This window comes from Cydia strobilella, chromosome 27, assembly GCF_947568885.1.
Source record: "Cydia strobilella chromosome 27, ilCydStro3.1, whole genome shotgun sequence".
In the NCBI taxonomy this organism is placed as follows: domain Eukaryota; kingdom Metazoa; phylum Arthropoda; class Insecta; order Lepidoptera; family Tortricidae; genus Cydia; species Cydia strobilella.
Window position 1 is genome coordinate 5,448,450 of NC_086067.1, and position 25,798 is coordinate 5,474,247.

Consider the following 25,798-nt stretch of genomic DNA (forward strand, 5'->3'; position numbering starts at 1 on the left):
TGTTGGCTGATGATTTTGATTAATAAATAATTAATTGCGTTAATTTGGTTTTGATTTATATAATGATTTACAGTTAGGATTTTCCTCGCTTGGTGTGATATTTTTTTTTTCATTCGGTAGCAGAGTTTATTTAACCCTTGTGTCTTGAAACCTTTGCAACGCTCAAGATGTCACTTTTCGAACCACTTGCTACGTTCGTGATTCAAATGCTTCGGTATCAAATTATCAAGATTAGCACCAGTACCCCTAGTGTAAATTTCATTCGATAGCGAGACGTGACGTACGGGATTTTGAGTTTCCAAAACGTCCCGCTTGGCGCGCTGTTCAAAATCCCATACAAAAATAGACAAAACGCAAACGCGAACGCTCGTCACGCTATCGAATAAAAACACTAGTCACAGGGCGGACACGCTATATATCAAAAATTACTTGCGTTTCTATGTGTGAACGGCACGTCTGTACACGCGGCATTCGTCATAGTGTGAGTAAGTTGCTGCTTAAAAATAGTACTGAGCGGCCGGCAAACGGCCGTCAATCTGGTGTCGCGGGGCGAGGTAATTCGAGTCGGGGCGGGGCGGTGCGTGGCCGTTCTGAATGATAATACTATTACTTATTCTGTGACTAGGGGTTCAGGAATCTTTGTTTCAATACAAGTAGCCATATTTTTATATGACCCAATGATGCTTTTTTTCAAAAACCCGCTGGATTCTCAAGGTCAGAAATTAAACTGAAAACCAAATGGTGTCTAGGATACTATTCATAAAATTTATAGTTTTAGTTTATCTGTTTTAGTTTTTATATAATCAAATTTTGAAATCGAAAATCTGCCGTTGGACATCCTTGTATAGTTTATAAATTTTATAATATTTTGCTAATGAAATAAAAAAGTGCAGACAGTGATAATAATTTGTTATCATTCTCACAAATTCCATTACTCAATTGGCGATAAGTACCTAATGTACTTATCTAAGTAATAGAAGTGATCTAATATGAAAAACGTGATTTTAGATGACTATGACTAATATATCGTGATAATACTAATATGTGTTAACCGTGATGTTCATCTATTTATCTCTTACACACTATCTATAATTGGGATGATTATATATCCTAAATTTTATAACAAATAGTTAAATAGTTAGAAAATGAGACTCTAAATGAGACACTAAAAAATATATTGAAATATAAAAAAATACAAGTCCTCAAAGTTTTTTTTTTTGTATTTTTTAACTACAAACAAAAAAACAACAAAAAAAAGCTTTCGTTTTCGGAATAAAAAAATTTCTTACATAATCCTTAAAAATTGAAAAATTAATTGTCGTATCAATTATACAATACTACATAAACGCAATACTTTACCGGCTAAATTATTATAAAACAAAGTGCCCCGCCGCATCTGTTTGTATGTTGTATGTTCGCGATAAACTCAACAAACGGATTTACATGCGGTTTTTACCCATTAATAGTGATTCTTGTGTTAAGATTTACTCGTGCGGAGATGGGCCGGGTCGCTAGTATTACCTAAAACCACAGGGCGGACACGCTACACATCATAAATCACTTGCGTTTCTATGTGTGAACGGCACGTCTGTACACGCGGCATGCGTCTTAGTGTGAGTAAGTTGCTTAAAAATAGTACTGAGCGGCCGGCAAACGGCCGTCAATCTGGTGTCGCGGGGCGAGGTAATTCGAGTCGGGGCGCCGGTGCGTGGCCGTTCTGTATGATAATACTATTACTTATTCTCTGCTAAAACATAAGGACAAACATTAGGACATGCAGTTTTATCGCAAAATGTAATCTCGTAAACAATCATCATATCAAGCAGAGGACGTCCACTGCTGGACATAGGCCTCCCCCAAAAAGTGCCACAATGACCGGTCTTGCGCCACTTGTAAACAAAATATTAAAGATTATTATATTTTGGTCTCTAAGGTAAGTCCTCCAATGAAGGAACACTTAAAAACAGTACCCGGCAAGCTCGGCCGAATTTCACCTTCCCATACAAATGGAATTTCGTTCTCATTTTAAAACTAGGTGTTGAATTGTAATGAGACTGCACATACAATGACATGAGGTACATCTAGGTCTGTAATTAGTTTATATAGCTCTAATATGTAAAACAAGCGAAATAGAGCAAAAACTAATTTTGTATGAAAAACTTATATTCGCTGTATTTTTTCTTACTATTATAATAGAATAGAATAGTTTTTATTCATAAACACACAGACAATAGATTAAAACATCATAGACAACGTCAACGTCAAATGTCAAACGTCATAGACATATATTATTGCTCCATTATTGTATCTGAAGCTACATAAACTAATTATAGACCTAGATATACCTTATCCTATTGTAAGTACAAAGTTTCAGAGCAATCTAGCTAGTCGTTTTTAAATGAGAGCGCAACTACGTTTGTATGGAGAACCGAGCTTGCCCACTCTTAACTAAAGCAATTTTTCAATTTAAAAAAAACATTTTCAGCATTCATTCATAATTAGAATAATAAATCGTAATTTAATCAATCCTCATTTAATAAACAAGAATGTAATTTCTGCGGTTTTTTATTACTTTCATAGTTTTTAAGTTATGGAACAATTTATCAAATAATACCCAAAAAAACTAGTAAATGAACATAAAACTCAGTGAATGAACATTATTTAGATCTTTTTAATCAGCAAAAAAAATTTTGCAAAAAAAGGTTTCCAGCTCTATTTTAGTATAGATATAACGAAAGCGTTCATATCTTTTTCCCATATTGATTTAAAATACTTAGATTAGAATGTAATAAAATGAGTTTTATTCACCAATAACACAGAGATAATAATAAAAACAAGAAATCAATCTTTAAATAAAACAAGAAACAACGTGCAAATTTTGATGCTAAGGGGTCAGCAAATAACTAAGTATAACTATGTATAACGATTAAATAACTTAATTTACAGTGGTGAAGGGTAGACTAAGTTTTCTGCCATCAAACTGCTATGCAGTTTGGCAGATAAGTAGCAACAATTACTGTACCTCTTTTTTGAATAATAAATAAATTGAAAAAAAAATGAATAAAATAATAATCATTGCATTGTTCGTCGTTACATTGTTCATACATAGGATTAGTAGAAATCTTATAAATGAACAAGCCAAAATTTTAGACTACTGTACTTGTTCGTACTGATACATTGACCTACAAAAATTGCATACCTAAGATATAAGTAAATGTTTACTTAGGTATTGTTATCAGATTTCCATGAACGACAGAAAATACAAATTCGTTCGGTATTAAAGTTTTTAACTTGACCTGTACCTATTTTGAGTTGAATCTATGAATGTACTAGCAAATAGCAATGATAGATATAACTCCGTAATAGATGGATACAGTCTAAGGATAAAACGTGCCTCGAAAATCAAGAAAATTTGACTCTCGATCTGAGGGCGCTACTAGCTTTGGCCTACTGTCGTATAGATGGCGTTGACGGTTTCGTTTGTTATTTAACAATTTTAACGCATATCAGTGAAAGAACATGGGTCAAAATCATAAAAATAATTAATGCAAATAAAAAAAATCATTTATCCATATTGAAATACATTTTATCGTATTTTTATAAATCTTCATTTTTAGTTTTAAAGTGTGTCGATAGATGGCAGTGAATTTACTGTGGTTACAAAATTTACTATGACAGTACCGCTCTAGTATAAGTTACTCTATGGTACTAGTATTTAAGTATAAATTGTATATTTACCATTGTATAAAACCAAGTAGCATAAGTTTTAAATGTATAAATATTATCTTATCTTATCTTATACATAATAGGCATGAATAATCTGGAGGGTTTACCCTACCAAACAACATGCGGTCTTATCGCTAAAGCTCTTGTCCTCATAACTATCAATTACACCGTCTCGTATGCGTAAAATTGTAGTCCAGACAACAGACGGTCTTATCGCTAAAGAGCAATCTCTAAAAACAACCTTAATGTTAAAACAACATCTAAGTAGGTAAACTCATTATCTATTAAGCAGAAACTCCTGCAAACAGTCTAAACGATACCTACCACAATGCTTAGAAATAAAGGGAAATTGGAAAAACACACTCTCTCGAGCGAGCGTTTACTCGTGTCGGAGGCCAAGACTCATTTTGGGTCGCTGCGCCATTAAGTAACTAGTATGAGGTAACTTAATAACTCGATTAAAAACCTCGATTAGGGCAAGAGGTTCCGGTCCCTGCTCTGGGATACCAGCCCGTCGCTCTGCCAACTGAGCTACTGAGACTAACCCGGTGACAGCGAATATTTGTGGGCTGGACCCAGAGTCGCGACTTTGAGTCACACCCGAGACAGTAAGTTTTCCACTTTCCTTTTATTTCTACAACATCTAAGTACTTTTGAAGGTATAAAATATTTATTTATCAACCTTTACAATAGTATTTTTAAAGATAATAAAACTATAATTAAATAAGACTAAATAAATCTAAAATAAAGACTATATTAAATCTAAAAAAGGCCCCTGCGGCATTGTACCGAAGACGCTGGCAGCATTTCCTCGCTGGATTGTTAAACTAATCCTGTGGCGTCTCTGAGTCTCTTCGACAGGTCTTTGAAAAGACTCAGAGCGCCAGAGTACGTGTAATATACAACTTTTGAACATATTTTCTTTTGTTCCAGTTTGCCCGGATGTAGACAATACGGTCCACAGTGACGTACTTCGGAACCCAAAATGGGGCACAAACAGTTTCTGGCGTTGGGGCAGACGGCGCGGCGGCTGCTCGGCTTGCCCCCGGGGAAAGGGGACGTGCCCCTGAACATGCTTATATCGCAGCAGGGCAAACTCAATCATGGTGAGTTGACTTTATTTTTCATATACCTACATGTTGTTGTCCTAAGGCACCCTAGAGGTGTAGAGAACCTTAGCAAGCTCGCACAACGCCTACCTAAATGCTACCTACATGGGTGCGAATAATCCCATTTTGTTACTCCAAGTAGTTTGCGAAGACTTCATAGTTCGCTGGCAAACCTTCAGATTACCTGAAAGTTACCATGTTTCGGCACCGTAGGTTAGGACACACAGAATTTCAACTACCCAATCCTCAAAATCCTATCCAAAATCCTAGCAAATACACCAATGTGCTTCAAATCTTGTCAATAAAATTTGAACTTATCAACACAAAGACATAGAGTTTAGGCTCATTAGAATAGTATCGAGAAGTACTTGATAGACATGCAAATTGGAAGTAGTCAGCAATGAAAGTGTGTCACAATTTTTTTTGACAGAAACTTGTTTTTCCTTCAAACTATCTGGGTTACCATGTTTCGGCACTGTAGGTTAGGACAGACAGTTGTCCCCGTTACGAGTTACAGGGTACGATATATTTTCTTTTTTATTGCAAGATAGCAGAAAATGAGCGGCAAAAAAATAACTAGTAAGTAAAAACTGATATAAGATAAAAATGGCATATATCCCAAACTTTCATACAATATTCATCATCATCATCATCATGTCAGCCGATAGACGTCCACTGCTGGACATAGGCCTCCCCCAAGGCTCGCCACTCCGACCGATCCTGTGCCGCTCGCAACCACCGAATTCCCGCGACCTTCACCAGGTCGTCGCTCCATCTCGTTGGAGGCCTACCGGCAGTTCGTCTTCCGGTACGCGGACGCCACTCCAGAACCTTCCGGCCCCACCGGCCATCAGTTCCGCGAGCAATGTGCCCCGCCCACTGCCACTTAAGGTTTGCAATTCTGCGAGTTATGTCGGTGACCCTAGTTCTACTGCGTATATCATCATTTCTGACTCTATCACGCAGAGAAACCCCGAGCATAGCTCTCTCCATTGCCCTTTGCGTGACCTTGAGCCTTCTTATGAGGCCCATCGTTAGCGCCCACGTCTCAGATCCGTATGTCATCACTGGCAACACACACTGGTCAAAAACTTTTGACTTAATACAATAAAAAAAAAAAATTATAATATATTAAATAATGTAACTCATATCCGTTTAGGTGGCGCTAGTCATGAACATAATCAATGTCTTATTTAAAGCGAGTTACTGACTCATCACGCCCTTAATTATACTACTTTGTTGAGTAATCTGTAGAAACCCTAGCCACAGCTCAGTATTCCATATCTGAAGTATCTGGGAATCAGTTTTTCCACTATTGTTATTACGGAACTTTTGCAATATGACGTATGCTGCAATCTTGCGGTTCTCTGTATCATCGTTACTGTTAACTGACATTAGTAAGAATTATTGAAATGACAAATGAGGGTCAAACTGGAAGTTTCTAGAATAGAGAAAACTGGAGTAATTAGGTCGTCACTCTTAATTTTAATGGGTGCTTTATTTCTTTTTTTTATATACTACGTCGGTGGCAAACAAGCATACGGCCCGCCTGATGGTAAGCACCCTAAAAATTAAACTTTTTGGGTACAAATTAAATCATTTTTTCAAATACTAGCGATCCGCCCCTCTTCGCACGGGTAGTAAAAGACCTTATCAAAGTATACACCTAACCTTCCTCAAGAATTACTCTATTGATAGGCGAAAACCGTATGAAAATACTTTCCGTAGTTTTTGAGTTTATCGCGTACAGATCGACAGACAGACACGCGGTAGCGGGGGACTTTGTGTTATCTAATTGGTTACAAAATAAGCTTCCCAAATTACTAATTCCACGCAGAGGAAGTCAAGCATACGGCCCGCCTGATGGTAAGCAGTTACCGTAGCGTATGGACGCCTGCAACACCGGAGATATTACACGCGCGTTGCCGACCCTAACACTCCTCTCCCTCGTTGAGCTCTGGCAACCTTACTCACCGGCAGGAACACAACACTATGAGTAGGGTCTAATGTTATTTGGCTGCGGTTTTCTGTAAGGTGGAGGTACCTCCCCAGTTGGGCTCTGCTCTAGATCTGGAATGACATCCGCTGTCCTGTGCCCTACCACACAAAGCGAGATGTCATTCACAGTGCCCCTACCTCTCTTTTGGACGTAGTTTAAGGACATATCCGGGTCCGGACGCAGTTTAAGGACATACCCGGGTCCAACCGGGTCTTTTTGACCACGGTAACAAATTTTTTATTAAAATAGGATCACTTAGCCGCACACGGCTTATTTTCTCGAAGCTTTTTTTGTATGCCGATTTTGGGCCCCCGAGGTTTTTTATGAAATTAATTTAAAAACATGCGAACAACCCATCGATATTTACGTTTTTATTAAAGCCAAATACACCTTTCTACTGAAAAACCTGCAAAATGCATGAATCAAGCGCAGATTGGATGTATATAAAGATTATAAAGCCTTTTTAATACAGTTGCTCAAAAAGTGCTACTTTTCGTGGCTGTTTAGCGTGCGGAAAGTTGGTTTTCGCGAACTAGTGCTTTTTACTTTTCCAATTTTTTTAAATTTATACTTGTTCCAATTCATGACTACTTATTGATGAGTGTTAATATTAGTTTCCTTTAAACGTCGTAATCAACATAAAAACCTACTGTTAATGTAAGAATACGAAAAATATGCATATTTCATATTTTGTTACTTACCTTTTCATCATTATAAGTATTATAACACGTTTATTTTTTAATGTTGAAAAACCGTTCTTAATAAGTTGTCTGAATGGAACGGAACACCTGTCAAAGAAGAGGCGTTTTTTCTTACTGCAAGAATGTTTTAAGTTTCCAAAGGCAACATTCGATATTGTTTTTATAAATATAAGATACACAAATAATCGTAAATAACGATATTTAGGTAATAATAGTACAATGTTTTATATTTACAATTGTTTCTGTCTTATAGAACATGCATTTGAAAAAAAAAAACTTTCATTGAAGTGGGTTCAATACTAATAACAGAATCCATTCTAGTCGAATAAAAGCAAAAAAACACCTCTTCATAATGTCACAGAATTAATAATATAAAAGTTTCGAATTCCTTGCTTGTTGTTTTTCTTATTTTTTCGCAACTGTATTAAAAAACGTCGTTCGATACACGTGCGGAAATGTCATTCTTCACTTGTCCCGAGTCTTGCCACTCGCCTACGGCTCGTGCCAAGGTACCTCGGTACTCGTGTAATAACGACATACTTTCCGCACTAGTATCAAAATGTACTATTTTACCTGTTTCGCCGGCCTATTTCCCAATGCATTGAAATAGTACATTGTGCAACATGGGGCGTAAGTCAACTCGCCTGCGAGCTCCGGCAAGCCGTCGCGATTTAACTATACTCTCGTTTGCAATATTATTACGCCCCGATTTACACACAATGTTTTTCATCACACATGCGATACAAAAATTAAGTATAAAGACAAAAAACTCTTAATTATATTACTAGAAACTTCATAACTCCCTAGCGAAAACGCTCTTTCTATAGTTCCACATTTACTGAGCGAGTGTGCCGAGTGTGATGAAAAATGCTAATAAGAACAAGAATCAAGGGAATCCCGCGGCACATTCAACGTATCTAGATTACATAGGAAGCTTATTTTTCCACAATTCTTGTAAAGTAACCTTTGCAGCATGACGCATTTTGCAACCTTGCAGCTTCTCACTAACTGGGTTTGTCCCTTAAGTGGTTGAATAAATATTGACATTGGACGAGAAACGAAAGTTGGTCTGGTTGTCGCGACACAAGGTCGTATCTTCCTGTTTTTGCAATTCAGACATTAACAGTACGATGACATTATAAAAAAAACCGGACAAGTGCGAGTCGGACTCGCGCACCGAGGGTTCCGTACTTTTTAGTATTTGTTGTTATAGCGGCAACCATCTGTGAAGATTTCAACTGTCTAGCTATCATGGTTCATGAGATACAGCCTGGTGACAGATAGACGGACAGACGGACAACGGAGTCTTGGTAATAGGGTCCCGTTTTTACCCTTTGGGTACGGAACCCTAAAAATTAAACTTTTTGGGTACAAATTAAATCATTTTTTCAAATACTAGCGATCCGCCCCTCTTCGCACGGGTAGTAAAAGACCTTATCAAATTATACACATAAACCTTCCTCAAGAATTACTCTATTGATAGGCGAAAACCGTATGAAAACCGTTCCGTAGTTTTTGAGTTTATCGCGTACAGATACAGACAGACACGCGGTGGCGGGGGGCTTTGTGTTATCCAATTGGTTACAAAATAAGCTACCCAAATTACTAATTCCACGCAGACGAAGTCGCGGGCAAAAGCTAGTCAATTATTTGACAATTTGTTCGAAATTGTGCGGCAATGATGACAATGTCAAAAGTCAGAATCTTATTAATGTCATAAATAAAAAAGATAATTAATAAGGTCGAAGAAGGTTTCATATATTTTATTACCTCAGGAGCTATTAACACATACAGGCTGCTCCAAAGTAAAAAATCGTAATTTGTTAATTTCTTCGTAACCGCTACACCGGTTGTTATGATACTTGGTATACTGATTCTAAATACCCTAATGAATATGTACATCTCGGCTTTGTCCAATGGCTAAGGACACTGTATATTTTAAAATTTTTATTTGTTTATTGTATATGTAGTTTATTATGTTTTTCAGTTGTTTGCAATTTTTCCAAATTAAATTCTCTTAATTTACTTCTTGCACCATTTTTATTACATCTCTGTTTAGCCCTATGGTCGACTGGTAGAGAATGCCTTTAGGCATTAAGTCCGCCATTTGTAATATTTATTTTTTGCAATAAATAAATAAATAGAGTCGGACCTGTACCCCTAGTGTCAATTTCAGTAGATATCATGACGTGACGTACGCATTTGCGTTAAGTGTCATTTTCTATGGGATTTTGAGTTTCAAACGTCCCGCTTGGCGCGCTGTTCAAAATACCATACAATAATAGACATAACGCAAACGCGAACGCTCGTCACGCTATCGAACGAAATTTACACTAGGGGTACAGTTTAAAATGTACCATACTTTAAAATAACATACTTTAAACTTTCAAGAAAAGAGCGTACTCCCATCTTAAAGGCCGGCAACGCACTTACAACCCCTCTGGTGTTGTGGGTGTCCATGGGCGGCGGTAATCGCTTACCATCAGTTGATCCGTCTGCTCGTTTGCCTCCTATTTCATAAAAAAAAAATTGTCATGGCAGAATGTTTGCGATCCCATGACGTCTCCCAGACGGCAATGCGGGTAAAGCCGATGTGGGTTTAGTGGCTAGAAATTCTCCCCCTTGTCTCGCTTAGAGAAAGGAATGGGAGATGGGAGTCCCACATAACCCCCGACGCCTCTCTAGGTCACAGGGGTATGCGTAATAGCATTTTACCACATCGTTAAAAAAAGGGGTACAGAATTTGCAGAATGTGGAAATTGTGTAACTAAGTTGATAATGTTAACAAATGTTTGCGTTTGTGTATCAGTTAAAGAATTTTTTTTGAAGATACATAATATGCCTTGTTTTAAATAAATTGTAGTTTTAATTTTAATGACATTTTAGAAAAGACTCGTAGAAAAAAAAGAATCACTCTGTATAAAAGAAGTATCTATTATATAATTAATACAAATGGCCAACTTAAGGCGGTTCCCTGAGCCAGAGGGCGAAAAATCTACTATATGATCATATTTTTCTAAGAGACGTTGACATTCGTAGACGTGGAAAAAATATATGTAGTTCTTGATTATATTATATTTAATTTATAAGCTTCCGATACACGAATTATGACATAATTAATACCCAAAGTAACCTCTAACTAGAACTTTTAATCCTACTTTACTCAGTTATTTTTTTTTTTTTTTTTTTAATCAACATATTTAAAAGGAGCCTTTATCAGTGAGACATGTCGGCTCCGTTGGGCCTCTACATTACAGTTTCAATAAGTGTTAGTATACATCAAAAAAACTTTACACGAATTTCGCAGTTTTAGACAGGGGTTCCGCCAATATCGTGTGAAAAACCCCAATGTCAGTTACTGCATAACCCCTAGCTTCAAATAGTTGCGCCCTCTTGTCTCGAGTCCGAACACATTCCATTAGGAAGTGCTGTACATCCTCGACAGAGTCGCAAATATCGCAGTTGGGCGACTCTGCTTTCCTCATCAGATGAGCAAACATTTATTAGTTATTTATTATGTGACACTATAAACAAAAAAAAGAAGAAAAAACAATCAACTTAAATAGTAATATTACCGCTTTCGAATTTCGATATTGTAAGGCAACGTTTTTAAAATAAATAAAAATCGACAAAATTCGATCAAAATTGACACTCGGCGCGCATGGTCTATCCCGTTCTTTCTTGCGAAATGTGACAGTGATAGCGGCAATGGAACGACCTTAAATATCTTATATAACTTAAATATATGTCTAGACTGATATTCAGATAAATACTGGTTTCTCAATCGATAAAAATTCACGGTCGAAAAACTTGCAAAACTTGATATAGGGGAATGTTTTAACATATGTAAAATAAAAAAAATGTTTGTGTAATTTTTTATAGATAGCAACAAAATCAAGGTAAGGATAAATCACAGATCACTTACATTAGATGGAGCATTTAATCAACACGATACCTACAGTATACGAATTAATATAACCGCTTAGTGTTTCACAACCAGCTTGGACACGTTTTAAAACTTTTTCTAGCACAACCGAGAGATTGACAAAATATTTAGATCAGTACGGTTTTTACTCACTATTATTTTTAGTCGCTTTTGGCGACATGTTTCGGATTCTTTGGGAATCTTTCCTCAGATTGACAAAATGAAATAATGACCTAACTGTTATTGATACGTAGGTAAATAGGTACATTATATTAGATAAAGTGTTATTTATCTTCTATTTAGTAAAATAGCTAAAAGTTTTCAGTCGAGTTACAATTATAAGTGTACCTATTTACAGGTCACTTGTAACAGTTGTAACACGACGTATTATGGATTGAAATAATTTAACAATAACATATTTTAGCCAATCAAGCAGAAGCTTAAATTGAGTAGTTTATCATAAATATTTCTTTTTTAGCCCTTCTTTTGAACTTTCGACCAGTTTAGACTAAAATCGGTACCTAATAGTGAATCGTGATGCTCGACTCCAAAGTCTGGAGCATCGTCGCAAGGTTGCCAGCCTGTCGATCTTTTATAGGATACATTTCGGAGAGTGTGCCGAGGAACTGCACAACCTTATTCCTCCGTCCCATTTTTACCATCGGACCACACGACAAACGGCACTCCGGCATCGCTTCATGGTAGGAACTCCAAAAATACGCACGAAGCGTTTTGCTTCCACATTTCTTATGCGAACTGCCAAGGAGTGGAACGCCCGAGTCTTTGTTTCCGCATGAGTACAATCTGGGGCTCTTCAAGGCAAGAGTTAATAGGTATCTCATAGGTAAGCGTGCTCCACCGTAGACCACATCATCACTTACCATCAGGTGGGATCGTGGTCAAACCCCTGCCTATTCATCATAAAAAAAAAAAAAAACGTGATATTTTGTTTAATGTAGGCCTGCTTACCTTATTCAATCAACTATCGCATAAATTTTTTTTATGTCCACTTAAAAGTAATTTATTGAAATGTGTATTTTAATTTATGATAATTTTGTAATTCATTGTTAATGTAACCTAATGTAACGGACAGTGTATGATTCGTGAGACATACTAACATTAAATCATTTTACGGTTTAGACTCACATAGATTAGCGCGAGTGACTAAAACAAGTGAGTCTAAACCGTAAAATGATTTAATGTTAGTGTATGATTAATATCAAGTAAAAATCTATCTCTTTTTTGTCGATTTTCATATCGAAACAACTACATAGGCCCACCCGTACTTGACCGTTTTTTAGGGTTCCGTACCCAGAGGGTTAAAACGGGACCCTATTACTAAGACTCCGCTGTCCGTCTGTCCGGCTGTCCGTCTGTCCGTCTGTCTGTCACCAGGCTGTATCTCATGAACCGTGATAGGTAGACAGTTGAAATTTTCACAGATGATGTATTTCTGTTGCCGCTATAACAACAAATACTAAAAAGTACGGAACCCTCGGTGGGTGAGTCCGACTCGCACTTGGCCGGTTTTTTATTATAAGCTACATATATTTTAACCATGCCTGGATTTGGTTTCCGAAATGTTCTACACTAACCAAAAACTTTGGTAAAAACTGTAAAAAAATAAACTACCTATTTTATAATTTCTAATCACATTTTGGAGCTAACCTACCCGTATACCTATTTTTAATTCATAGTTTGGTAACTATTATACAATAAACAAAGTTATAAATACACGAAATTATTCCCGCACCGAAAACCCTGGGTATAATAACCCCTAAAACTAAAACATACCCAATTTCAAATCACTCTGTATATGCGCATATATCAAAGTGCATGCGTGTCTTTGGCATTGCATCTTGCGTCAACGTCCTACTAGCCCAGTATGCATTTGTGCATTACTGCATTCTGGGTCCTTTCGTCATATTTCCGTTTGGCTATAATGCACTTTTATATTTTGCAATTGCAATTGTAGGTTGCATACGTAGCACACATGTGTATGTTTTAGTTCAATAGTTATAGGAAAAACAATAAAAATATGAGTTTTTTTTATTACTATTACATCATCTCACACTTTATCATCAATTTATAGGTACACTTAGAAAAATAAATAAATAAAATAAGTATTTGGGGAAAACTAAGCAAAGCTTGTACAGTCGCCATCAGATATATCGGAGCGGCCGAGGTGCTCAAAAATATCTGAACACGCGCTCTAACGCCTTGACAATAGAGGCGTGTTCAGATATTTGTGAGCACCATGGCCGCTCCGATATATCTGATGGTGACTGTACCAAAGTGAATATTTTGTATATTAGGATAGAGGGGTACTGTCATAGTAAAATTTGTAGTCACAGTAAATTTACTGCCATCTATCGACACACGATTAAAACTAAAAATAAAAATATAAAAAAATGTATAGTATATGTATGGATGAATGATTTTTTTATTTGTTTTTTTTTATGATTATGATCCATGATCTTTCACTGATATGTGTTAAAATTGTTAAATAACAAACGAAACCGTCAACGCCATCTAAACGAGAATAGGCCAAAGGTTAGTTGTGGTGGCACCGCCATCTCTGCGAGAATCAAATTTTCTTGATTTCCGAGGCACGTTTTTTCCTTAGACTTTATTCATCTTATACGGAGTTCTATTGTCTAGGTCTTTACTTGTACTATACTTACAAATATAAATACGTGTAACATGTATTACAAGCTTTTATTTAGATTTACCTGTCCCGCTGTCTGTAATCAAATCTTGCGAGTTATATTTGACCCACTTAGGTTTCCGTTTGAGCTGAAAATTTGCATACATATGTAAGTCGGGGTGACAATTTAATTCATTTCATTTAATTCATTTATTGCATTTATAATCATGTGTTTACAGAAGGTCTTACAAAGAGCATTTTACAGCTAAAGTGTTCACATGAACCCTGTTAGGGTATATAGCAATGTACTTATTAACTAAAACTTAATACTAAATACTAAAGCAATAATATTTCAACATTTATTTTTATATATATATTGCATGCAACATGACACGTCAAAAATACATATTTTTCATTTTAACTATATTAGGAACCATTAAATTTAACGTCGACAATAAAATGATTAAATTCATATATAATAATAAAATGCAATATTATGGTACCATCGAGCTGATCTGATGATGGACACAGGAGGTGGCCATAGGAACTCTGTGATAAATGTGTTTAAGGTTTATAGAATTGTCTCGATGAGTATTGGTTGCCTGTGGAAAAAAGTACAGTTAGCGATAAAAGCTTTTTTTGCCAAAAACTTTTTTTGTATGTTGTTGTTTTTTGTTGTTGTTGTATTTACATGTAAATTTAGTTAACTCCATATTTTTCTAAAATTATAATAAAGTATTGATATAAATAAAACTAGATTTTCCTTATAGCTAAAATGTGTAATTTGCAGAATGGACGTGAATTACCATAATCCAGGTTAATACGTGACTACGTTACGAATAAATGATGTTATTTCGACATAAATCCTACCACATGGTTATAAAAACTAGGTATATAATTTAATTTCACATTGTGTTATATAAAAATAGTATGATTAAGCCCCCTCCACACTTAGCGCGCGCGTTACACTTGGCAAGAGTAGTATGGTGGGATTTCGTTACGCGGTATTGCTCTAGTTACTATAATTTAGAAAAGATCAATGGCTTATCCGTTGTGGTTATTGAAATAATCGAGGTATTATTTTATTATTTATTATTTTATTTATTTACAAGAACGGTTTACACTTACACCAATTACACTTGCAATTTACGTAATATTAACACACTTATACAAAAGTAACAGTGCAGAAATTATTCATCAGCTCTTTCACTCGTTCATATTCTCACAGGTATAGGTAAATACTGTTTTCTAAACACAGTATTAAGAGTCCGCAGCAAGCTCGGACTTTTTAAAAGCTCAACAAGTTTAATTGCGCTTCTAGACGCATGCGTGAAAATGTGCAAGTCATCACGAGTTTCGGTATCGTAATACCAAAGATAGATATAACTCCGTAATAGATGGATACAGTCTAAGGAAAAAACGTGCCTCGAAAATCAAGAAAATTTGATTCTAGTTCAGAGGGCGCTACTAGTTTTGGCCTACAGTCGAATAGATGGCGTTGACGGTTTCGTTTGTTATTTAACAATTTTAACGCATATCAGTGAAAGAACATGGGTCAAAATCATAAAAATAATTAATGCAAATAAAAAAAATCATTTATCTATATTTAAATGCATTCTATCGTATTTTTATAAATCTTCATTTTTAGTTTTAAAGTGTGTCGACAGATGGCAGTGAATTTACTGGGGTTACAAAATTTACTATGACAGTACCGCTCTAGTATAAGTTACTCTATGGTAATACGTATCGCACTAACATGTGGCGCCGCTCTAACACCCAAGAATGACAATTGCATCTAACAACTATAAACTATAAACTTGACATTTATGACATAATTATGATCGATCACGTGCGATTCCACGTGTAACTAATATGTATAATAATCGATAATATCGATTAATTGGTTTCTTTTAAACCGATTAATTTTAATTGCATGACCTGACCTCAGCCTGGCCTTAGCCTGGTTATATTTTGACGAGTTGTCAAGAAGTACCGGTATGCGAGGAAATGACCTTTTTGGTGTGATTGACGTTTTTTATATAAAATTGGCAGTTAAGTAACCAACAAGCACTTTTTTGACATTGAACAATTTGTAATCGAAAGCTTTTTAGGGTTCCGTACCCAAAGGGTAAAAACGGGACCCTATTACTAAGACTCCGCTGTCCGTCTGTCCGTCTGTCACCAGGCTGTATCTCATGAACCGTGATAGCTACACAGTTGGATTTTTCACAGATGATGTATTTCTGTTGCCGCTATAACAACAAATACTAAAAACAGAATAATATAAATATTTAAATGGGGTTCCCATACAACAAACGTGATTTTTTTGCTGTTTTTTCCGTAATGGTACGGAACCCTTCGTGCGCGAGTCCGACTCGCACATGGCCGGTTTTTTAATAATGATCCTTGAACCTAACCAGTCAGAATTTAAAGAATTATGTTTTTTATCCGCTTTTGCCTGCAACTTCGTCGCCCTGTCTGTAATTTTCTGTACAAAAAAATCTGCCGATTTTTGCGGGGGAGGGGAACGTCAAATGTATACGTAACATAAAAATTGCCATGTCAGATAAACGTCAGTCCATACATTGTGTATGACCATTGGCCGACTATTTTTGACAGAGGGGAACGACTGTTAATGGCTACTCCGTTTGGTTATATCCTCTAAGGCGTAAGGACTGGACAGGCAGTCTGATCACAGGGCGGACTCGCTATACATCAAAAATCACTTGCGTTCTATGTGTGAACGGCACGTCTGTACACGCATCATGTGTCATAGTATGAGTGAGTTGCTTAAAAATAGCACTGAGCGGCCGGCAAACGGCCGTCAATCTGCTGTCGCGGGGCGTGGTAATTCGAGTCGGGGCGGGGCGGTGCGTGGCCGTTCTGTATGATAATACAGATGATGTAATGATTACTTATTCGCTTATTCTGTGGCCTGATACCGTCCGGCGAACTGTTAATTTATAGGGCCCTTCACATACGAGTATTTGTGCGTGTTAATTTGTATACATATGTTTGATATGTTATGTTTGACTACATACTTACATAATTATAATGCAATTTAGGCCAAGGGCTGGGCTCTAGCATGGGCATAATATGTTTCCGCATTTGTTAACTCAGACCTGTTCAATAAAAAGACTGCCAATCTTTGAACAAATCGTTGGCTATGAGTGTAAAACTGCTAAGTCAATTTTTAGGGTTCCGTACCTAAAGGGTAAAAACGGGACCCTATTACTAAGACTCCGCTGTTCGTCTGTGCGTCCGTCTGTCCGTCTGTCTGTATGTCTGTCACCAGGCTGTATCTCATGAACCGTGATAGCTAGACAGTTGAAATTTTCAGATGATGTATTTCTGTTGCCACCATAACAAATACTAAAAACAGATAAATATTTAAATGGGGCTCCCATACAACGAACGTGATTTTTTTGCTGTTTTTTTCCGTAATTGTACGGAACCCTTCGTGCGCGAGTCCGTGCAACTGCGCCAGCTAGCGGACGCTCTCAAACTTACGTTTTTTTTTTCCTAATAATGTTAATTGGGTAAAATGAGGCTGCGTTAGTAAACTCCACATAGACCAAGTCGCGGGCTGACGCCAGTCTCAACTAAGAGCGTTTTCAGATGGCCGGTTTTTTGAATTTATTTTGTATCTATTTTTAGACATTAAAAAGTTAAAAATAAATACATTTTAGATCAATTTAGGAGACTTTGACGTTATTCATAAACACGTTGCTAGCCTGAATTACTTATCTATGAATCGTTTGTCATTCTGTCTGTCATCTGTCATTTTGACTAATGTATTTGTAAGAGAGGAATAACAAAATTTAACTAAATCAGGCCCGAAAAGTTTTATGAAAAAAAACCGGCCAAGTGCGAGTCGGACTCGCGCACCGAGGGTTCCTTACTTTTTAGTATTTGTTGTTATAGCGGCAACAGAAATATATCATCTGTGAAAATTTCAACTGTCTAGCTATCACGGTTCATGAGATACAGCCTGGTGACAGACAGACAGACGGACAGACGGACAGACGTACAGCGGAGTCTTAGTAATAGGGTCCCGTTTTTATCCTTTGGGTACGGAACCCTAATAAGGAAGTTAGCCGATATGCGATAATCGCCGCTGGTTAAATACAGAGTGAGGTATCAGTCCTATATATATATTTTTTTTTTTTTTTATTTAAACTTTATTGCACAAGCAAAGAAAAATGTACAAATGGCGGACTTAATGCGAAAAGGTATTCTCTACCAGTCAACCATTAGGTCAAACAGAGACATAAATGTTGGTGATGGATAGATTCATAAATTATAACGAGAAATAGAACCAAAAAAAAGCAAAAGCTGTATATTTTGTATATACAGTAGAACCCGCTTATTACGATTACGTTTAATACGATTTCCCGCGTAAATCGTACTCTCCTCATAAATAAAAATAAAAAAATAAAATTCATTTATTTCGGACAATTCGGAATCCATATATCACAATTTACATATCAATTTTTTTTTTTTTTTAATAACCTGTAGTATCCCACTGCTGGGCAAAGGCCTCTCCCTTAGATTTCCATGACTCCCGTTGTTGAGCTGTTTCCGGCCAGTTATTAGTGAAGGTGTCTAAGTCGTCCCGCCATCTCCGCCTGGGCCTGCCACGTCCGCGCTTCTTTTGCGGCATCCACTTGGTGGCTATACTAGCCCACCTATCCGGATGCATGCGGCAGACGTGACCTGCCCAGTCCCACTTCAGCCTAGCGGTCTTCTCCCCTACGTCAGCTATGCCTGTTCTGGAGCGCAGTGTAGTGTTTCGGATGCGATCCATCCTTGTGACACCTAGAATGCTGCGCTCCATTAAAAATGCGCTCCTTAAAATTAAAATTCAATCAACTTTAAAAAATTCAAATTTAAATTACAGCATTGTTTAAATTATAAAATTACAATTAAAATAGAATTAAAATAAATGATTAAATTAAAATTTTAAAAATTGATTGAATAAAATGAACCAATTAAATTAAATTACACATCTTAAATTAAATTAAATTTATTAATAAGGCTAACGTGCATGGCGGACCAGTGCTTCAGAAGGCCACTGTCCTACCTGCTAGCCACGACGGCCAGGAGGCTGTGGCGGCATAGCTTTTTTTTCACGGTTAATACTGTTTTCCTGGCTTTCCTGTTTAGTATGCATTTTTGACATGGTTCATTCAAAATTATCTTAAGCAGTGTGGCTACCACCAGTTTGGCACTGATGTAAACGCTATTCGAGAACGTAACTTACTTTCTATGCATCTCGCTCGTACTCGCATATTAGTGCGAGCGAGATGTATAGAAAGTAAATTACGTAGACGTTAGCGTATATGTCAGTTTTGACACTTACGAGAACAAGTTACAAGTTTTACAGTATTTTGTAATTATATATATACGGAACCCTAGGTGGGCCAGTCCGACTCTCACTTGTCCGGTTTTAGGGTTCCGTATCCAAAGGGTAAAAACGGGACCCTATTACTAAGACTCCGCTGTCCGTCTGTCTGTCTGTCACCAGGCTGTATCTCATGAACCGTGATAGCTAGTCAGTTGAAATTTTCACAGATGATATATTTCTGTTGCCGCTATAACATCAAGTACTAAAAAGTACGGAACTCTCGGTGCGCGAGTCCGACTCGCACTTGGCTGGGTTTTTTTTAACTACCGATTTTTTTTTATCGAGTCGAAAATTGCTTTTTTTTATTTATTTCTCTCTCCGTCTCAAAGAGGAAAAGGGTAAAATAATGAGATTTAATCGCTTAAGACCCGGTAATGACATTAATTATGTGTACAAAACGGGAGTTTAAAGTGTTATATATATTAACTTGTCTTTGGTGCAATCAAGGAGACATGCCTACATATAATATCTTTAGTTTATTAGTTATTTAGCCTTAACGTTATACAGGATGATATTTAACTGGTTACATGAGGAAATCCAAATATTATGACACCTATATTTGTATGTCCCTTCCATTAAACGCATGGTCCGTCGTCCTCTCAAAGGTCGATGTGACAGCGACTTTCGTTTCCCAATACCAATATCATATTTACCATCGATTCTGTACGAGGTCAATACGTGTGTTTATCGTCTTATTACCAACGCATTGAGGTTCTAAATTGTGTATTATTTTGGTATTTTACGAGTCAATATTAGTGGAAGTGTGCAAGGTTGTGTGCGTCAGGTTAGCTGTAAAAATACGGGGAAAACTGTAAATTGACAGTTACCACCTATTTCTAAGAAATACATTTAAAAGTTCACGTATCACACAAAAACACAAAAATAAGTTAGACTCGACTCGACATGTTGTCGACTTTCGAAATCCAACAAAACGATATCTAATGCAGGGCCGGGTATCTATAATAAACTACCTGACGGCATGCTGCGCCCGCTGCGGCTGTTTTTGTCATAGGCGCCTTCCGATATTCGATATCGGAAAGGCCCTTCCGATAAATTCAGCCATGTCGAAGCCCCCCGTCAGCTGTCGGACCGATAATATTTGTTTGTGTGCGTATGTGTAGGCGTAATGTTTGTTGTAGTGTGCTAGACGGCGCCCGGGCGCGCCCCCGCGGCCTGACTACGCGGATGTCGGATCCTACATCCGATATTGGATCGGACAATGTGAAAACGCTCTAACGATCCACTAACCTCAGTAGCCACAAACTAGAAAATGTATTCCCAAATTATGGCTTAATAACATCATGTAACTGTTCATTATACAGCTAGTTTATGTGCAGCCGAGCGAAGTAAGGACAACTGCGGAGGTCCGAATTGCATGATATAGAAGTGAAAAAAAACCGGCCAAGTGCAAGTTGGACTCGCCCACCGAGGTTTCCGTACTTTTTAGTATTTGTTGTTATAGCGGAAGCAGAAATACATCATCTGTGAAAATTTCAACTGTCTAGCTGTCACGGTTCATGAGATACAGCCTGGTGACAGACAGACGGACATACGGACAGATGGACAGACGGCCAGACGAACAGACGGACAGCGGAGTCTTAGTAATAGGGTCCCGTTTTTACCCTTTGGGTACGGAACCCTAAAAACTGGTCAAGTGCGAGTTGGAATCAAAGGGTTCCGCACCACTACGCAAAAAACGGCAAAAAAATCACGTTTGTTGTATGGGACCACTTAAATATTTATTTTATTCTGTTTTTAGTATTTGTCGTTAAAGCCGCGGCAACAGAAAAACATCATTTGTGAAAATTTCAACTGTCTAGCTAGGTAACACGGTTTATGAGATACAGCCTGGTGACAGACAGACAGACAGGCAGACAGACAGCGGAGTCTCAGTAATAGGGTCCCGTTTTTACCCTTTGGATACGGAATCGTAACAACTCAAAATTTGCATCTGATTACTTTGCCCCACATGTGGATAAAACGCAACATTATCATTAGGTAGTTTTTTAACAATCAAGACAGCCTTTACCAGCTGGTGTGGTAAAAATAAGACATTAAATCAATTACATATAATAAAAGTTGAAATTAACGATGTGAACGATATTATTTACTCTAGAACAAATACATAGAAAACACATAAATATAGCTTTCTGAGTTATTAAGTGGTTGCTAATTAATTCTAATAGCATTACCGACATACTAATGACAATTTACGTTTGTTTTACATTATTTGCATTTCATTTAAGGTTAAATTACGATTCCCGTTAACCTAGAATTATAAAATTGGCAAGTAATATATAGGGAAATGTCTGAAAACTACCTATAAATTAAAAAAAATATGTTCAATTTGTACGGAACCCTCGGTGGGCGTCAGACTTGTCCGGTTTTTCCTATTTTTAATCAATTACGATTTATCTACTTCAGCTTATGAATTTAATCCATACTATCCATATCCATACTATCCATACTAATATTATAAATGCGAAAGTGTGTCTGTCTGTCTGTTACCTCTTCACGCTTAAACCGCTGAACCGATTTAATTTAGATTTGGTATAGAGATAGTTTGAGTCCCGGGCGTAGGACATGGGGTAGTTTTTATCCCAGAAATCATCCTGAGGGGGTGAAAAGGGTGGTATTTACTAACTCCACGCAGACGAAGTTGCGGGCAAAAGCTATAATTTGTAATGTTACTTTTTTATTCTTAAAGAATATTTTAATTAGCAATATTTCCGGCATCATTTGAAATTACAATGTTTTTTTTCTGGGCCTGTAAATAATAAGTTTTTTTGGTATGTCGCCTATTTTTCAAGATATTTTTTTTTCATATAAAAATTAACTACAGTAAAGTTGTACACTAAACTTTTTTCAGTTGAGAATTTTTATGTTTTTAGGGTTCCGTACCCAAAGGGTAAAAACGGGACACTATTACTCAGACTCCAGTGACTCCACTGTCCGTCTGTCTGTCACCAGGTTGTACATATCTCATGAACCGTGATAGCTAGAAAGCTGAAACTTTCACAGATTTATTTCTGTTGCCGCTATAACAACAAATACTAAAAATTAAATTTGTACGGAACCCTCGGTGGGCGAGTCCGACTCGCACTTGTCCCGTTTTTTCTACTTAAAATCACGAGCTCTTTTGAACCTAACTAGGTTACATTTTTCGTTTCTGCCATTCCGTTACCGCCATACAAATCCTACGAAAAATGGTCACGGAATATTAGAAGTAAAAATCTCTCGCACCTCGCACCGGAGCAACGTTCAGTGTGAATGAAGATTACGATGATAAAATAAGTGTGTTAGAGGTGTGTTAAAAATAGGGTTGCCACCCATACTATAATATATAGTATCGTACTATATTTTAGTCACTTGTACTATATATTATACAAAAACAATATAGTACGAAAAATACTATATTTTCATCACTCAAAAATGGGGTGTACAAATGTCACCGATATCGCATCGTATGCGACTTGGATTTTTAATTCGCCTCAAATCTGCGTTATATATATTTTTTAAAATTCCCAGCAATTACTATATTTTATCAATATTTTGACAAAAATTCTATATGTGTATAGAAAAAAGGTGGCAACCCTAGTTAAAAACTGTTTACTTTACTTATTAAAAGGATACCTAGTCATAGTCATAGTTTATTCATAAACAATTTTCACTGATTTTAAATTTATTCTAAGCTTAATAGCATCGCTCGCAGACGTTTCTTCTTGTTAAAAATTAATTTAGAATGGGTAGCACATCGTAACTGGTGAATTTCCAATATGACTTGGAACTCCGGTGGCCGTTTAAGAAGTGTAACACTCTTACGGTAGATGTCGCTAGGGTCCCCTAGACCCATATAGTGGGAAGATTTGCTGACTATGGATGAGGTCTTGGTGGCTCAGTTGGCAGAGCGCTGGAGTATCGAACCAGAGGCCGTGAGTTCAAGTCTCACCCAAGGCAGTAATTTTTCCACTTTTAAATTTATTCTAAGCTTAATAGCATCGATCGCAGACGTTTCTGCTTGTTAAAAATTAATTTTCACTGTGTTTGAAATTAATTTACATGTCAATCATATTATATACAAAAAAATCTATATCGTAATGTAGAACAGTTAATCGTTTTCTGACCACAAAACAACCTTTGCCGAGTTTGATCATGCTCTTGCAACAGTCTGCATTAATGTGTGATTAAAACGAGTAAATACCGCCATTATTGAGATACAAGGACGACGAATGCTTCGCTGTAGTTTCTATTTAAACGTAGTTTCGTCTTAGCGTTTTCCTACTCGTCGACTTTAATGGTTGAATTAAGATTTCGTAAACCAAACTAAAATTGCATATTTTTCACTATTACAAAACACTAGTAAACTATTAAAAAAATTACTCATCACGTCTCGCCGCGGTCAAGAGGATAAAACTAAAGGATAGAACAAAAGATATATTAAATAAATAAATATTAAATATTAGGTAGGTATAGGACATTCTTACACAAATTAACTAAGTCCCACGGTAAGCCCAAGGAGGCTTGTGTTATGGGTACTCAGACAACGATATATTTAATATATAAATACTTAAATACATAGAAAACACCCATGACTCAGGAACAAATATCTGTGCTCATCACACAAATGCCCTTACCGGGATTCGAACCCAGGACCATCGGCTTCACAGGCAGGGCACTACCCACTAGGCCAGAACGGTCGTCAAAAACGACAACACGACGACGAAAACGTCGATATAAACGAGCTTTTTAGGGTTCCGTACCGAAAAGGTACAAAAGGAACCCTTATTATCATTGACAAAGAAGTTCGTTGATGTCTTTTGTTCTATCCTTATTTAATACTTACCTTAATGTAAAAATATTGTAGAGAGGGTGACCTTAGCCATTGGACAAACCCTGTAATCCCACGTAGGGTTACTTCTCAGGAATGATCTAACGTTAATATTTTTTTAATAAGAACAAAAGATAAAAAAATATATTTTGTCAAACAAGTTATTTCTAATAAAAGTTATTTTCAAAGACGCCTAGTCTTACTAAGATGGCATATAGTCGAGAAATTCGGACGGGCACCGCCGTGGCGGGGTGGCCTAGGGGTTCATGGCGTTAGCCGCGATAGCTAAAGACGCCGGTTCGAATCCGGCCTTCACCACTGGAGGGCTTCGTCACTTTTTCTTTAATATATGACATCTATTACAGTTTTATTTCCAATAATCGACAATATAAAAAAAACATACGGTATTAATCATTGGCAGTGCTTTTGACAATTAATTCGAAAATATGCGGCAATGATGACATTCGCATTCGTCAAAAGCAAAAAGGTCGAAGAAGGTTTCATACTATTTTATGACCTTAGGAGCTACTAGCTCCCTTTTTGATTTTCTTTTTTATTTATGACACTAATAAGATTCTGACTTTTGGCACGTGTCATCATTGCAGGCTGCTCCAAAGTAAAAAATCGTAATTTGTTAATTTCTTCGTAACCGCTACACCGGTTGTTATGATTCTTTGTATACTGGTTCTAAATACCCTAATGCATATGTACATTTCGGCTTTGTCCAATGGCTAGGGACACCCTGTATAAAAGGGTAGTTGACTAGTCAAATCAGTTTCCTTTTTCGAACTGTCAAAACGATTAGCCACTATGGAATCTATATGAAAAACAGAACAATGACGTCACGGTCAACTTACCTACACTTTATAGTTTTTTCAGACGTAGTAAATAGAAATCGTGTCTGACAATAACTGTGGCCTAGGTTTTTGTAATATTTTTCGAATGCTTTATTTCGTGCATGACTATTACTAAGACTCCTATTATGTCCATCTGTCCGTCTATCTGTCACCAGGCTGTATCTCATGAACCGTGATAGCTAGACAGTTGAATTTCACACATGATGTATTTCTGTTGCCGCTATAACAACAAATACTAAAAAGTACGGAACCCTCGGTGGGCGAGTCCGACTCGCACTTGTCCGGTTTTTTTTATATACTTGTTTTATATACTTGGGCGTGTTACTAAATTGGTATAAGCTGCTGCCTGGTAAAGGTCGCGGGAATTCGGTGGATGCGAGCGGCACAGGATCGGTCGGAGTGGCGAGCCTTGGGGGAGGCCTATGTCCAGCAATGGACGTCTATCGGCTGACATGGTGATGATGATGATGATGACAAGCCGCTAATAAACATTGGACTTGGGCAATGCAATTATATCATATCGAATGCTTCGAGCGAGACGAGCGCGTTTCCATTTACTTACGTTTATAAATATACTGGTTTTCCGTCATTTCTATTAC

General features: G+C 37.0%; 1 protein-coding gene across 1 annotated transcript in view; it reads left to right on the forward strand.

Moving 5' to 3' along the window:
* The window catches only part of LOC134753546 (scavenger receptor class B member 1), a 149,826-nt gene that overhangs the window by 49,429 nt on the left and 74,599 nt on the right, over positions 1-25,798 (forward strand). Inside the window, exon 2 of the mRNA XM_063689457.1 lies at positions 4,660-4,832. Within this exon, the coding sequence (XP_063545527.1) occupies positions 4,712-4,832 (121 nt within the window). The 5' untranslated portion in view covers positions 4,660-4,711. The remainder of the gene's footprint in view (positions 1-4,659; positions 4,833-25,798) is intronic.